This window comes from Triticum dicoccoides, chromosome 5A (assembly GCF_002162155.2).
Source record: "Triticum dicoccoides isolate Atlit2015 ecotype Zavitan chromosome 5A, WEW_v2.0, whole genome shotgun sequence".
Taxonomy (NCBI): domain Eukaryota; kingdom Viridiplantae; phylum Streptophyta; class Magnoliopsida; order Poales; family Poaceae; genus Triticum; species Triticum dicoccoides.
Window position 1 is genome coordinate 419,474,604 of NC_041388.1, and position 16,289 is coordinate 419,490,892.

The 16,289-nt window shown below is 47.4% G+C and overlaps 1 protein-coding gene and 1 pseudogene across 1 annotated transcript; both read right to left on the minus strand.

Annotated features, from left to right (window-relative positions):
• Positions 1–976: 976 nt before the first annotated feature.
• LOC119299657 lies at positions 977–6,101 on the minus strand (annotated as a pseudogene).
• A 2,688-nt stretch (positions 6,102–8,789) lies between these two features.
• LOC119297490 (BTB/POZ domain-containing protein At1g55760-like) lies at positions 8,790–11,899 on the minus strand. The gene is made up of 4 exons (XM_037575262.1): positions 11,641–11,899; positions 11,365–11,510; positions 10,665–10,765; positions 8,790–9,786 (listed from the first exon to the last, which is right to left on the minus strand). Exons 1-4 carry the CDS (start codon positions 11,760–11,762, stop codon positions 8,914–8,916), a joined length of 1,242 nt encoding a protein of 413 aa, XP_037431159.1. The 5' UTR covers positions 11,763–11,899; the 3' UTR covers positions 8,790–8,913.
• Between the last annotated feature and the right edge of the window lie 4,390 nt (positions 11,900–16,289).

The window sequence follows — 16,289 nt, forward strand, 5'->3', positions numbered from 1 at the left end:
ACATACACCATAATGGCGACCGGTACTCCAAGATGAAAAATGGTAAGGCCGAGATTGAGAACATGGGAGGTCGGGGACGGCCGGTCCTACTTCAACGACTTGATCTTGGACTTGTGTGCTATATAAAGCATGAGGCCATAAAATTAGGATTGTACACTTTGACACGGCTCCGCTCATGTGCATCTCTTCCTTTTTGGTGCTCAATTAGTTAAAGTGGAAAAATTATTGTACCAGTATAGGTAGCATGCATGAACCAATCTGCCTCATATGTGTTGCTTGAGAGCCTTTTGGCTCGCTGTGACTGCTAAGATTCCTTTTAAAAATCAGATATTTTTGTTGTTGATAGGTTTTTGCCCTATGAGAAACTTTCCTAAATGTAGGTTTTGCTGTTGATAGGTTTTTGCCCTATGACATGTGTTTGGCACATGCAGTGGCTTTTTTTGCCAATGTGTTGAACTCACTCTTCCTTCTTCCCTTCCTAGACATTGTTCTCGTACTGATTAAGTTGTTAATGAAAAGGAGCAGAGCCTGGTTCAAAAAGAAAATGTTGCATGAGAGAGAGAGAGAGAGAGAGAGAGAGAGAGAGAGAGAGAGAGAGAGAGAGAGAGAGATAATGATGCAGTTGCGTGCAAATGAATATACGAAGTCATAGCTCTCGCTAGAGGCGACCGACCCGAGTCACGTCGGTTACCCAATCAGAATTGTTACCCCACAATTTTACTCATGTAATTCATGAACCAGGAAGTCATTTAACCCACGACATTGAGCAGCTCATATAACATCATATTATCATCACACTCATGGCGTGAACACACGTTTGAGCAAATAACCATGTGCTAGAGCTAGAATGAAAATATGCTGCAACAAGGCAACAATGTATAGTATTATCATGTAAATACTTCAGTTCAAAATTTTGTCTCCTTACGTCAGTTATTTCGGAACAGGGGGAGTAACTGACAAATTAAGCGGGCACAATTCACTTAGCCCACTCACTGCCAGCAAGCCGGAAATTGGGCTACCGAGGCCGTTTATCCGTGCCGCCTTCAGAATCCTGGCAAGATGCTGAGATGTTTGGCGACCCTTTTTACCTGCTGCAGTGTTGCACGCATCCAGCTTTAGACGTGGACGTCCGGACATTGGAGCACTGAACCAGAATGTTGCACGAAGCCTTGCTAGAAGCTGCGGCGCCGAGTCAATTTAGCTGCAGCCTTCTTCTCTCTGGCCGGAAGTTTTCTCCCACTGAGAGTTGCAGTCGAACGGATGTCGTCGATGAGATCCTGGTCCGCGGCGTCCATGAACTCCTCAAAATCCTCAGGAATCTCGTACATCTTCCCGAAGTCCACAAGTAGCCTCACCCAGGTCCTCCTGAGCGCCGGCAGGCCGTAGGTGTGTGCCGCCTGCAACCTCTCCAACACGTTCTTCGTGCTCACGTCCCTCCTAAGGCTCTCCTCACACGCCTTCTTGAGGTCCGCGATGCCATACTTGTCACTCGCGGCGAGCAGCTCGCCCCGGTGCACGAGCAGCTCGTCCTCCGACGCGATGACACCGTAGAGGTAGCCGACCAAGGTCGGACACGCGTCGATGGACATGTCGGAGATGTCCACCTTGGAGAGCTTCTTCTCCCTGAGGTTGTGTGAGAACATCCTCAAGAACACCGGTGACCGCGCGGCCAAGACGGCGTGGTGGGCCTTGATGCTGCCACCAATGGCGTTGATGGTGATGTCTGTGAGGATGCCTTCTCGCAGCATACGCGCAAAACCAGACTGTGCTTGCTCCACCAACGTCCTCATCTCCCTAGAGCGCAAAACAGACTCCGGTTTGCCACGCTGTATAACAAAATAAAACTTCATTTTACACTAGTTGTAATATATCTTCCTGCTTCATCGCTGTCCTTAAGGTCTCAATGTATTTAGATAGCAAGCTCAAAATTCACACAATTGCTTTAAGGAAGAAAATGAAAATGAAGGAAAGGAAATATGAGTTTTACCCTAGTCATTTTGATTAATTCGATGTCAATCAAGCATCTTCTTGATTTACATCCATCGGTCACTGTCCATGTATAAGGACAGTTGAGAGGCACGCTAACCACTGCATGCGTGTGCTACTTGTTAGCAACGTTTGAAAAAATCCACCCATGTTAAAGAGTAAAGACGTACATTAGCAAAATAGAGTGCTTTGTAAATACCAAATGCGCACCAATATACTTGGAAAAAGATACCCCCTCCAATCCGAATTAATTCACACAACCTCTATGTCGGATCGGAGGGAGTACAAAGTCCAAAACACTAAAAAGGGACAAAAATAATTACAGTAAATTGTTTGAGGTTTAGGACCCATGATTTGAAGTAAACATCACAAAGGCATATATATTGTAAAAAAACCCAGAAGTACGAAATTAGAAACTGTTATCCACATTTGAGTGATTAAGCATGTTATGTCTTAAGGGACCTAGTTCACAAGACTGATCAATGCGTCTCTTTCTGGCAGGAAAGAGAAGGCTATTGGTAAATATCACGCCATACACACTCACAAAAGAAAGGTGAACATGATTAGACTCTGATAGACAGAACCCTTTCGGTTAAATTAATGATAAAGAAGTGCAGTCTGCTAATTACAAACCACTTAGTCGAATGTTTAGTATTGAGTGTTGATAACCATCCGATCAAGATCCTCTCATTCTTTGTATACATGTACTCTTTGTTCTAGATCGAACGATACTAGTTATTCATCAATTGAATAGCAAAACCAAAAACCAAAAACCATATATATATAGTTTGTCCTACAATATTTCTGCAAACTACGCGTGGATCCACAAAACTTACTCTTATATTTGTGAACCAAACCATAAACAGTTTAAAATTTGTTTTTTCTGATTGCACAAAAGGGATGACCATAGTGTACACTAGAAAATTTTACCTTCAAGGTTTTGGACCACGCCCGGTCGATTTTCAGGAAAATGTATAAGTTTCAGGGAAACAGAGGCAGCGTGTTTGTCAAAAGATCGTGAAGATGGCGAAAGCGTCACTGAAGTATGCCCGTTCGTTCGGACTGCGGATAGGTGCCTACACAATTTTTTTTAGAACATAGACGTCAGGGACGTCCGGCTTTAAATTAATAAAGCCCACAACATAGGCAGCGTATGACAACCACATGACCAACACACGGCACCAGACAAAAGACGAGCAGGTCTTGGAAACAGCAACCGGAGAAGGAATAAAGTACGTTACAAGGCACGTCCGGCCTAGCGAAACGAGCACGCAGGCTCGGCTGAAACTACAACCAAAAGGGGCTGCCCATCCCTATGCGACAGCAGACGGCGCGGACGACGGAGCGCGGTACTCGGCGTAAACTAAGCGAAGACGGCAAAGATCTTGGCGATGAAGATCAGAGTCCTGTTGTCTGCCCAGCGGTGCCCATTGCTGCAAGAAAACGATGCATTTGAAGATAACGTCAACGGGATGCGAGGGAAATACGCCCTCAATAGTAAACTTGTTACGAATATGCCAGATAGCCCATAACATGGCCGCCGCACACGTCCACATGACCCGACGAGCCGGGCCATGAACCAATGACAAAGAAGACACTAGCGCGGCTCAGGAGCGGGGATCCCAATCCACCCCCGCGGCCTCACGGACCGCGCTCCAAGCAAAGCGCGCCAAAGAGCACCGGAAGAAAGCGTGGTCAGCATCTTCCGGAACCCCACACAAAGCACAAGGGCCGGAGGCGGTGCCGTTGCGCTTAGCAAGGTTGGTAGAGGTAGGAAGGCGATCTTGGCAGAGTTGCCAGAGGAAGACCTTGATCTTGAGAGGGATTTTAGCCTTCCAAAGCCCCATGGCAGCCGAAGGGACCTGGCCGCGGGTAAGCTCTCTGTATTTCGCACGGAGGAGGTCGATCCAAAGGCCAGTCTCACCCTGAGACATCTTTCAGATCCATTTGCACATAAGTGCAATATTCATCAGCTTGGAGTTGATGATCCCAAGGCCCCCCGGGCTTTAGCTCTGCAAACGGCCTGCCATTTGACCATATGATATTTCCGTTTGGGTCCCGCTCCTTCCCAAAAGAAACGGGACCGCGGGGTATCCAACTTAGTGTGTACCCCATCCGCCAGCAAGAACAAACCCATGGCGAACATAGGTAAGGATGAGAGACTGGAGTTGGTTAAGATTAGTCTAGCCTCTGAAGACATAAATCTACCTTTCCACGGACACACCCTGCCCGCTACCTTGGAGGTGAGAGGTTCCCAATCGGCGATCGAACATTTCTTCACCGCGATCGGAAGGCCGAGGTAAGTGAACAGAAACTGGCCAAGTTTGCAGTTAAGCAAGTTGGCTACCCGCTGACTTTCGGCCGCGTCCATCCCTATGGACACCACTTCACACTTGTGGAAGTTGATTTTAAGCCCCGACATGAGTTCAAAACACAACAGAATGACCTTGACCGTTGCGATACTGTGTGTGTCGGGCTCGAAAAGGAGGAGTGTGTCATCCGCGTATTGCAGGTGTGACACTCCCCCCGGGATCAGGTTGTCCACCACTCCCCTGATGTGGCCAGCCAAACGAGCTCTGTCGAGCATGGCGCCCAAGGCGTCCGCTACAAAGTTAAACAACAACGGCGAGGCTGGGTCCCCCTGACGCAGCCCATGCTTGTTGCGGAAAAAGTTCCCTACTTCTCCGTTCACCGCAATCGCCGTTTGGCCCTCCGAGACCAACTGCATCATGCGATGAACCCAAACCGACGAGAATCCCCGGTCCAGGAGGACCTGACGGAGAAACTCCCAGTTCACGCGATCGTACGCCTTCTCAAAATCAAGTTTCAGGAGAATCGTGGGCTGGCGAGCGCGTTTTAGGGAGTGCACAATCTCTTGGAGGGCCAACGGCCCCTCTAAGATGTTGCGCCCCCGAATAAAAGCCGATTGGTTCCTACTAATAATACGGTGAGCTATCGGAGACAAGCGAGTCGAACAAGTCTTAGCATAAATTTTAAACGGAACATTAATCAACGCTATGGGATGAAAGAGCCTAATATGATCCGCGCCCGGAACTTTGGGGATCAGAGAGAGAACCCCAAAGTTTAGGTGAGAGATATCTACCGTACCCGGCATAAAACCATTGCAAACGTCAAAAATAGGCCCTTTGAGCACTTGCCAAAACCTTTTGAACATCGCCACCGGCCACCCATCCGGCCCGGGTGCGGTGTCGGATTTCATGCCAAGGGTCGCCTTGTCAATCTCCTCCGGGGTAAAGGCCAATCCCAGGCCCTCGTTTTCATCGTCCGTGACCCGCAACGCAGGGTCCTACACATCCGCCCTAAGCCGGGCGCGGGATTCCTCCCTGGAACCCATAAGTTGGATGTAGAACTCGTAAATGTGGCGGACGATATCCTGTTGCCGCAAAAGGAGCCCCTGCTCAGATTGCAAGCGCAGAATGGCGCATTTGCGGCGACCGCCATTAGCATAGGCGTGAAAATATTGAGTATTCACGTCACCCTTAAGCGTCCACTTGATACCATCGCGTCTACGCCAGTACTCCTCCTCAACTCTAAGGAGGGACTCGACCTGGGCCTCAAGCGCGTAGCGCTGAGCCCAATCTTGCTCCGAAAAGGTCAGGAAAAAATATAGTATTTGAAAACCATATAGTATTTGGAAAAAAATATATAGAAATAATGCGTAATCATCGGATGCTGGGGGATCCTAGCCCACAACAACCACCACCGCAGGATGCTCCTTCAGAAATCGGATTAGTCTGTTATAAGCACTTACAAGTTACAACAGCAGTACCCCTATCGTTTGGAAATCATCCTTGTAAGGTGTACTCCCTTTGTAAACTAATATAAAAGCGTTTAGATCACTATTAATTTACGGAGAGAGTATAACCATAACAGCAAAGAATATAGTGTTGAGTTAAAAAAATTGAATATAGTGTTCCGCTAGAAATTTTGTTGAGAAAGGAACATAAGGGAAAAGGGGAGCAGCGGCAATACCATCTCCAGCTCCCAACATAGAAGTCTTCCTTGGATCTTTTGATTTGCTCATCGGGTCTGAGCTCCAGCAGCACAAATCTTCCTTCAACTTCCACGTCGCTCCCCGTGGTCGATCTTGACATCTCTCGGATGTACTTTTTGATTAAAGGCGGCGTGCTGTTCAGAGAAGAAGGCCGGTAACCCTAGAACTGGAAACCGTAAATTTCGAATGGCAGGAGGAAGGAAGCAGATGCCATCCAAAAACGGTTTAGGGGGTCCGTGCACGGTGATGTGCGGGTAGGTGAGTAAATTACGCGCTGGGGTTTGAGATAAGCGAGATATTGTTCCTTCCTTGACGCTGAATTCGTTTCCTGGGCATCCTGTTTTCACGAAATATTTGATTCGCCAGCGAGATTTCTTCCCTCCTCGTCTCCATTTCATTTATATTGCAAACTTGCATGAAAAGCAATATGTATTTTTTAGAGTCGCATGAAAAATATTTATTGCCAACTAATTAGTGACCGAAATCTGCCCGCAGTTTTCTCTTCTTTTTTTGCAAGTGTCAGAGTTGGCATCAAACAACGCGTGGCTAAACCTTCATGGTTCTCCCCCTGAAAATGTTAAACCAGCATCGATCTGAGGGGACAGGGAACATAGCGCGTGTTACAGCAAGTCTTTTTCGGTGGCCATAATTGGGGCTCCATATAATACTTTTTACAAGCACAACATTTTCTTGGTTTGTCAATATGTTTCATCTGTATCCTCTCTCTGTTGTGCTGGTCTTGACCCTCAATTTTTTTCTTACTACCCATTTTAAGTTATGTCCAATTTTTATTAAAAAATTGTACTCCAGAAAGACATTACACAAAAGCTGATTTGCTTGATGTGCCTTTCTATGTGGAAACTGGCTGGAGCATTGAGTATTTGATTAAGAAAAAATGGCGGTTACTTGGCTATGCTTTAGCACATAAATTGTTTTTTTATCAATGATTTTTCTTACCGTCTGGCCTATACGTTTGATTGCTTTAATAAAGCATACTGTACTTTGTTAGCCAGGGAAATTAAAGGATTAAGATCTGATTGAAGAATTTCCAACTACTGACCAGCAACATCTTCTGTAAGCAAGCCACTACTGAAGGGATGTCACAACGTCAAAAAAGAAGAAGGGATGTCACTTTAGGTTTGAGCGGGTGTTTGGGAAGATTGTGAATATCGTGATATCAGCTTTTCAGTGAAAATTTGTGCTATACATATATAAATTCAGGTTGTTATAAGACATATTCCCCTTTAATGGTGATGTGTACCGTTGATGTTTATCAATTGTTGAATGGAGATGTATCCTTGAATATTTTATGACATTTTTTAATGATTCGGTATTTTACGCAATCTTATGGATCACATCTCAACGGCAATTCCAGACGTGTTATGTATATTAAGAACAAATTACGATATTGGGGAAATTATTAAAGGGAAGATGCCGGTGGTTGATCTCCCTGTTGAACCTACCATTGTTAGAAAGAAACAATTACCCTGGCCTAAACCGCCAGCTAGATGGGTTGCTCTATCAACTGATGACTCTTATGTCAAGAAAATTGGGTTGGCAGGTACGGATATGGTTCATAGAGACTCGGTAGGGACAGATATTATCTCGGCCTACAGATATCTCTTCCATTGCAAAGATGCTCTAGAATCCGAAATCAGCGCCATGTTGGAACTTGGAAAGTATCTCAATCAGTTTGCAGAGGACGGGGCTTCCTATTATTATTCAATCTGACTATTCTGTCCTGGTTGCTGCATTAACTAACGAGTCATTGGACAAATCTTCTCATGGACATTTGATTCTGGAAATTAAGAGGCTCCTGGAACCGCGTAGGTTTATTCCGCAGAAATTAGATCATCACCAAAATTGTGTTGCTCATTGTTTAGCTAATACTGGTCGTTCTGGAGGTAGCACCACATGTTGGTTGCACCGTGTGCCAGACAGTGTCTACTTTTGTATTAGCATACTGTAACACTATTTTAGAGGAATAAACCAAATATTGTGCACGCAATTTTTTTAAGAACATATTGCGTAAATAAAACTCATGGTATATTCAATGATGTACCTACTTTTCTCTATAAATAAAATGAAAGTTTGTAGTGTTTAACTTTTGCAAAAATCTATAGGCACTACATTATGGAACGGAGGGAGTATAATTATTATAAAGGCATAAACATTAAAGTTGTAATTTAGTTAGCAAATAAAGTCTTAATACATCATTTATATGTGATTATATGATGCAAATAATGTTTATAAAATAAATGTACTTAATCATAAATAACTATTGAATAAATACAACATGGTTAAGTGTGCGCGGAAGGTGGGGGGCATATGCCCCCACTCCGCCGTTATGTTCTTTAAATCACATTTAAAAAAATTATTTGGGTGTGTAGATGTATTGGGCCCTAGGCCTTTTGCCATGGCCTAGGACCGACCCTAGGACTTTAAACATCGCAGGCAGCACCCGGATATGGAGGAAACGTCGATGTAAGCGTTGAGCTGGGCAAACCTCCAGACAAGAGCACGACTTCTCGCCTAGGTAGCAGAAGCAGCGGGGATTTCTGCAGTAGTCGGTGGTTAACTTTGCATCCTCACATTGTTGTGTTGGTTATTAACTCTGCATGGCTTTATTTATAAAGTCGGGCATGTGTATTTTTTCTAAAAAATACAGATCATAAATGGACTTAGCAATCTTTTGTCAAACAAAAAAAGGAAACATGCAATCCATCACACACTGATGCACAAAGCTTGGGCAACACAATTTATACTTATGCAATTCACGAACCGGGAATGCAGTACTCATCTAGCCCACTCATCGCCTACAAAGCCCCGACATTGAACCGCTTGCACAGACGTTTGAGCAAACACTTGCAGACCTAGAATGGGAATCTTGTAACAGACGAAGCGGGCACAATTCACTTGGCCCACTCGTCGCCTGCAAGCCGGACATTGAGCCGCCGGGCTCGTTTATCCGGAGCGCCGCCATCGGAATCCTGGCTTGGCGTGGACTTCCGCCGGCGACCCCGTTTACCTCCCGCGGTGTTGCTCGCATCCAGCTTAGGCGTGGACGTCGGGACTTTGGACCTCCTAGCCGGAATGCTGCTGCCTGAAGCCTTGCTAGGCGGAGACTTCCTCACACTGGGGCGCCGAGTCTTTTTAGCTGCAGGTTTCTTCTCCTTGGCCGCGAGCTTTCTCCCTCTGAGAATTGCGGTCGAGCGGATCTCGTCAGCAAGGTCCTGGTCTGCCGCCGCCATGAACGCCTCGAAGTCCTCGGGGATCTCGTACATCTTCCCGAAGTCCACGAGCAGCCTGACGCACGTCCGCTTGAGCGCCGGCAGGCTGTAGGTGTGCGCCATCTGCAGCCTGTCCAGCACGTTCTCCACGCCCACGTCCTCCCTCAGGCTCTCCTCGCAGGCCTTCTTCAGGTTGGCGATGCCGTACTTGTCGCCGGCGGCGACGAGCTCGCTCCGGTGCTCCAGCAGCTCCCACTCGGACCTGGCGTCGCCGTAGAGGTAGCGGACCAGGGCCTTGCACGCGTCCATGGACATGTCGGAGATGTCCACCGTGGAGAGCTCCTTCTCCCTGAGGTTGTGCGAGAACATGCTCAGGAACACCGGCGACCGCGCGGCCAGGACGGCGCGGTGGGCCCTCATGCTGCCGCCGGCCGTGTTGACGGTGATGTCGGTGAGGATGCCTTCTCGCAGCATGCGCGCGACGCCAGACTGGGCTTGCTCCACTGACGCCGTCCTCATTTGTGTAGAGCGCAAAAAGGATTCTGTTTTGCCATACTGTAATACAGAAAACTGCATCGTTAGTTCGTTACACTAGCAGTAATATGCGCTGCTGCTGCAATGTTGTCCTTAAGGTTCCACTTTATTCAGACAATAAATCATCTAAACAAAGCAAGAAACGGATGTGCGCGGGCAATGACATACATTCGGTCCCATTCATATATGAGGGATATTCTCTCTAAACTCAACGCAATCTAGCCTTTAAGTACAATCATCCATGTGATGTAAATTAAATTGGTAAAGGAACATTATTTTAAATAATTTGACAACATTATAATTTGAAATCCAAATTCGATCACACTGACAAACTCAGGTGATATATAGTAGAATTTGTGGGTGTTCTGTTTTTCTATGTTATTTTGTATTTTACTGAATCTCAAAATTGCCAGATTTAGGCTAAAGACTACTCATAGATGGTGGTGAAGTTACTTTGTGTCTTCCTCATTTCTCCATTGTGACTTTTTTCTCTCTCTATTGTGAGCCCTAATCTCGTGATTTCCATCTCTTTGCACAATCAGAGGAATGAGGAAGTTATCATTGAATCTCTTCAACTTTGTGTCATGTACATTTCTTATCCCTAGACCATCAGAAAGTCCTTCAATTATGATGTCGAATAGTCTTAGTCCCTAACTTATACTCTTACAATATCCGGAGAGCTCAAGAGTATCCGGAAAAAGAAAGTTTAAGGGACTGACTTAGACTCTTACTCCCTCCGTCCCAAAATAAGTGTCTCGGCTTTATTACAGTTTTGTACTAAAGTTAGTAAAAAATTAAGACACTTATTTTCGGACCGAGGGAGTATAATATTAGAAGTTGACAAATAGCCATCTGTACTTTAAGGAAGAAAAGGAAAAGAAAAAATATGTGAGTTTTACCTCAGTAATGTTGCGAAACTCGATCTCAACCAAGCATCTTGTAGATTTACATCCATCTGTCACTGTCCATGTATGAGGACCATTGAGAGGTAGGTCAACTTCTGCATGTGTGTACTACTTGTCAGTAATGTTAGAAATTTTTTGCCCATGTTAAAGACGTAAAATAAGTGATACAAAGCCGTTCGAAATTACCAATTGCAAATGCATGTATGTGGAAAATACAAAGTCTAAAAAGAGAAAAAAAATACAGTATATTGTTTGAGATTTAGAACCACGATATGGAGTAAACATTGCAAACAGGTAGGCCACGGATAAGTATCATGTCATACACATTGTTTGTAACGAAAGAGTCAACATGATTAGAGTGATTAATCCACCAGAAAGAGTCAACATGATTAGAGTGATTAATCCACCAATAAATAGACCCGAGAAGAGTAGTTTACAATATATCTAGTTTTATGAAGTAGTACAAGACATTTAGTTGAGTGTTTAGTCTCAAGTGTCAATGACGGCCTGATAAAGATCCTGTCATTTTTGTATACCCGAACAAATCTCGGTTCTAGATCGGACGGCTCTAGTTATTTATCCGTCGTCTGAGGAGAACATTTCATAGCAAGATAGGGGAAATAGGCTACCCTACAATATTTTGCAAACTACACATTGATCGGTGCTAACCATAGTTCACACAAGAAAATATTACCTTGACGATTATGAATTAGCACCGGTTGATTTTCAGGAAAGAGCACCAGTTTTAGGGTAACGGAAGCCAAGCATTTGTCCCAAAACAGTGAAGATGTCGAAAGCGTCACCGAAGTATGCTCGTCGACTCGGACCGCAGACAGTTGCCTGCACAATTCAAACGGAACGATTAGGAACACTTGGAAAGAACAAAAATACCAACCGAAAACCCGTCCGCTGCAAGAATTTTGTTGAAGAACGAAGAATAAAGGCAAATATATAGGAGGAGCGGCAATACCATCTCCGTTTCCCGACAGAGAACTCTTTCCTGGATCTCTTGGTTTGCTCATGGGGTCCGAGCTCCAGCAGCACGAATCTTCCTTCGATCTCCACGTCGTTCCTCGGGACCGGTCTCGACATCCCTCGGATGGAACTTTGTTCTTTGTCTGGTGAAAGGCGGCGTGCTGTTGAGACTTGAGAGAGAAGAACCCTAGAACTGGAAAAGTCAGATTTCGAATGGCAGGAGCCGGGAGGGAGGAGGGAGGAAGCAGAAAGGCTAAAACGGTTTAGGGGGTACGTGCACGGGGACGTGCGGGTAGGTGAGGAAATTACGGGGTGGAATTCGAGACGAGAGAGATCTTGCTCCTCGCTGACGCTGGCCTTGGTTTCCTGGGCATGCTGTTATCACGCTAATTGTAGTGTTCCAAAACTTGGCTGTGCTGATTAAATGGTTTAGCTTTTCCTTTTTTGGGAGGAACGATTAAATGGTTTAGCTTTGGGCAAGTATTTGTTTCACCATAAAATTCTGGCGAGGTTCCTTTCCCCTCCTCTCTGTTTTAATTGTCTTGCCAAACTTCCATCCATATATTTGTTGCCAACTTGGTAACTGCCGCTTGCCCAGCACTATGGCTGGACCTGTGTGAAGTATGGAATCGTTGTGTTCCATTTCAAAAAGGAAAACACTTGGTGACTGAAATGTTGTCACCATCCCTGACATGGCGGCCCCAGCTGGCAGCGACCTTGCCAACTCGTCGATCAGGGTCGCATGGCCAACTCTCGTGTGGTTGGGCCCCGACTAGGTGTAGTTTAGGCCCAGCGCAGTCTCTTCGCTACTTATTCCCATCCACACGAAAGAAGATGCCATCCAGTGGACCAGGATAAAGTGGTTACGACACAACTTGCTATTCTTCGTGTTCATTTTGTTTTGTTCCTCATTTGTATAACCCGAATTTGTGATTGTAATCGCTACCAACTACTCAAATTCATCAGAATGTGGAACACATACACAGAAAGGCCACTGGAATCATAACATTTGGTATTAGAGACCAATCACCACTCCTTCCTCTTGCGCTATCACAATTCATGGAGACCAGGAGCCTTCAGCGGGTTCGTCTTCATCTAGAAGCCATTGATCCGTTGAAAGAGGAGTACTTCTAGTGGTTCAACGTCGCGCTCAAGGACTTTTGCGTCGACCTCCGCACGAACACGGCCGCTGTCAAGTCCTACACCGCCAAGCTCGACGACCTAGTCGCTTGATATCCGGATCTGGAGAAGAGGGTCACCAAGATTGGCATGGTCGTCGCTGCTTAGCAGTAGGACAGTGCCTCTTCATCAGAGTCACTCGGTAAGGAAGGGCTGAACGATCTCGTGGCTATTCCCCCTACCCGCAACAACCGGCCGCCCCATCGGCCCCGGGCATGACGTGGTCGGGACTCCTCGTGAGTCAGATGACCACGACGATGTGTTTCTTCACTGGAGTAGGTGCAAGTGACCACACTGAAGCCCCTCATGGTCACTAGTCAGTTTCCTGTGTAGTCCACACTATCTTTTCCTTCCCCATTCGATCATGATAGCCAGCTCCTCGCAGCTGGAGGAGCTCCCGCTCCAGCTCGCGACACGGCAGGGGCGGAGGGAAACGGCGGGGGCGAAGGGGGCTGGCTGGGGCAGACGGGATCGGCGGGTGCTGGATCTGCTACTCTCCGTCCATATATTGGCGGCGGGGGGACGACGAGGGAGGGCGGCGGCGGCGGCGGGCGGCTGGGTGACGAGGCATTCAAGTCTGCGCGCTACCGATTCATTTCGGTTTCTTTTACCAACAAAAATATCCATGCGTTGCAACAATATAAATAGAAATATTACTACAAGTCCTTAACCTAGTTAGCATAACTTAAGGGCATGTACAATGGTTGATAAGATAGTCTCATTTTAAGTCTTGCATGTAATTTAGAGATGACAAAAAGAAATGTCTACAATGGGTCATTTCTTAGCCTTATCTTCAATAACTAGTTATTTCTGAAAATATGATGAGACATATTGTGCTAAGAGATCATCTCCTCCACCTCATCATTTATCCTACGTGGCAGTCCTAAAATAACACCATTGTACATGCCATAAGATCCCCTCCACGAACATGATCATGTCTTGTACTTTGCCAAAAAAGGCTTTCGCCCCGCTTTATAAATAAAGCAACCATCAATCATACAGAGTCAAGGTCACAACTGAACACACCACAAAGCCACCGCAGGCAAGGTCCAACACACACACGCACAAACATAGGCAGACCCAAGTTCAGCTGTGGGCACATCACAACAAGCCCAACACAAACGAGCGGCGAAACAACACAAACATGGCGGTGGCGGAGGCGTGAAGACGACGATCTAATCTGGTTCCAGTGGTGGTGGGGGGAGCGGTGGAGCCATCCGGAGAGCCATCGCGCGAAGCTGGGTGATAATGGAGGTGATGGCGTCTCTCTCCCTGGGATGGCTAAGCGGCCGCCAAAGCTGCAAGTTACCAAACCATTTGAACAAAGCGTCAGTAGCATGACGAATAGATATACGCTGAATCACAAGTTTATTCCTAACAGTCCACAGCGTCCAGGTAAGCACCCCAATGGCCAGCCACCTAATGTGGCGCGCCGCGAGTGGGATCGCCTGAAGTTCGGCAAAGAGAGCGGGGGAGTTGTTATGGTCCCAGCTTCCACCCACTAACTTGCAGAAACAACTCCATAGGAACTGCGCGGACACGCAGGTGAAGAAGATATGGTTCGAATCTTCTTCAGGCCCGCATAGCGGGCAACGCCCATCCCCAGGGCCATTGCGCTTCAGGACCTCTATGTCGGATGGGAGGCGACCGCGAATCCATTGCCACAATAAGATCCTAATTTTCAGGGGGAGGCGAATCTCCCAGATGGAGGTGAGCGCCTCATGGCCAAGCGAGGGGGCGATGGTCATGTAGAGAGATTTGGTGGAGAATTGCCCAGAAGGCTCTAGTCACCATCTGGAGCGGTCATCTTCCGTCATGAGATCTGGCTCGTGGAGAGCAATGCAGTCAAGCAGCTCCTGCCAGTCCACGTTCTCAGCCGTGCCAAAAGGTCTCTGGAACGCGAGTTGCCCTAAGTCAATAAGGGCGGTCGCGACGGAAATCCGCGGGGCCGCCGTGATGGAGAACAAGTCCGGAAAGCGGGCCGCAAGGGGCTGTCGCCAGTCCATCTATCAAACCAGAACAGCGTGGCGGTGCCGGACCCAATCTCGATCGAGGTCCCGATCTGGAGGACAGGAAGGAGCTGAATGATGGATTGCCAGAACTGGGAGCCCCAGACCGCTGGCAGAAGGCGAGAGGCTGGCCGCGGAGATATTTCTGCTAAATGATATGGAGCCACAGACCACCATCTCCGTTGGCAATCTGCCAGAGCCACCGAGTCAGAAGGGCAATGTTCATGCATTTTGAGGACATGATCCCGAGTCCGCCCTGGTCGCAAGGTTTGCAGATCTCTGACCACCGAACCATGTGATACTTTTTCTTATCACCCTCGTCGGCCCAGAAGAACCGCCCCTGAACAATGGCAATCTCGTTATGAAGAGTCTCCGAAAGGCTGTAGAAGCTCATGATGAATAAGAGTAGGCTGGAGAGGGACGAGTTGATGAGCACTGTACGGGCTGCCTTCGAGAGCCACCGACCCTGCCAGGGCTTGATGCGGTGCTGGAGCTTCCCCACCGTGGGGCACAACTCAGCCACCGTGAGCCGGGAGTCACTAATGGGTATCCCCAGATAAGTCATGGGGAAGCACCCGAGCTGGCAGTTAAGCCGATCTGCAATGCTCTGTCGCTCGTCTTGGGAGTATCCCAAGACCATCACCTGACTCTTGTCGAAGTTGATCCTAAGGCCTAACATCTGCTGGAAGCACAACAGAAGGAACTTGAGGTTCGAAATATCACTCACTGAACCTTCCACCATGATAATGGTGGTATCCGCATATTGGAGAAGGGAAATCCCGTTTCCCCCAACAAGGTGTGGGACTATGCCCTTAATGTGACCCGCAGCCTTGGCCTTATCAAGGATGGCAGCCAGAGCATCAACGACCAGGGATCGCCCTGATGCACCCAACAGAATGTGGGGAAGAATGGGTCGATCTCCACATTAATGTTCACCGCGGTGTGACCCGAGGATACCAACTGCGTCACCCTGGTCACCCACCGGTCGTCGAAGCCCTTACAGATTAGGCATTTCTGGGCGAAGGTCCAACTGACCGTGTCATAAGCCTTGTGGAAATCCAGTTTCAGGAAGACTGCCTTGAGATGTTTGGGGTGCACCTCATGGAGAGCTTCGTGGAACACCAAGACTCCGTCAAGGATATAGCGCCCCTGGATGAAGGTTGACTGATCAGGGTGGGTGATCCGGTCGCCCAAAGGGGCCACCCTGATGGCGTACCCCTTCGCGAGGATGCGGAAGATGACATTAATCACCGTAATCGGACGGAATTGACGGATGTCCGAGGCCCCAGTCACTTTGGGGACGAGGGTGATTATCCCATAGTTCAGCCGGGCTAGGGCGATGGACCCAAAAAAGAACTCATCAAATAGGTCCATCACCTAAGGTTTAATCATCTCCCAGAAGGTCTGGAAGAACTTCACTGGGAGGCCATCCGGGCCGGGTGCCGAGGATGGGTTC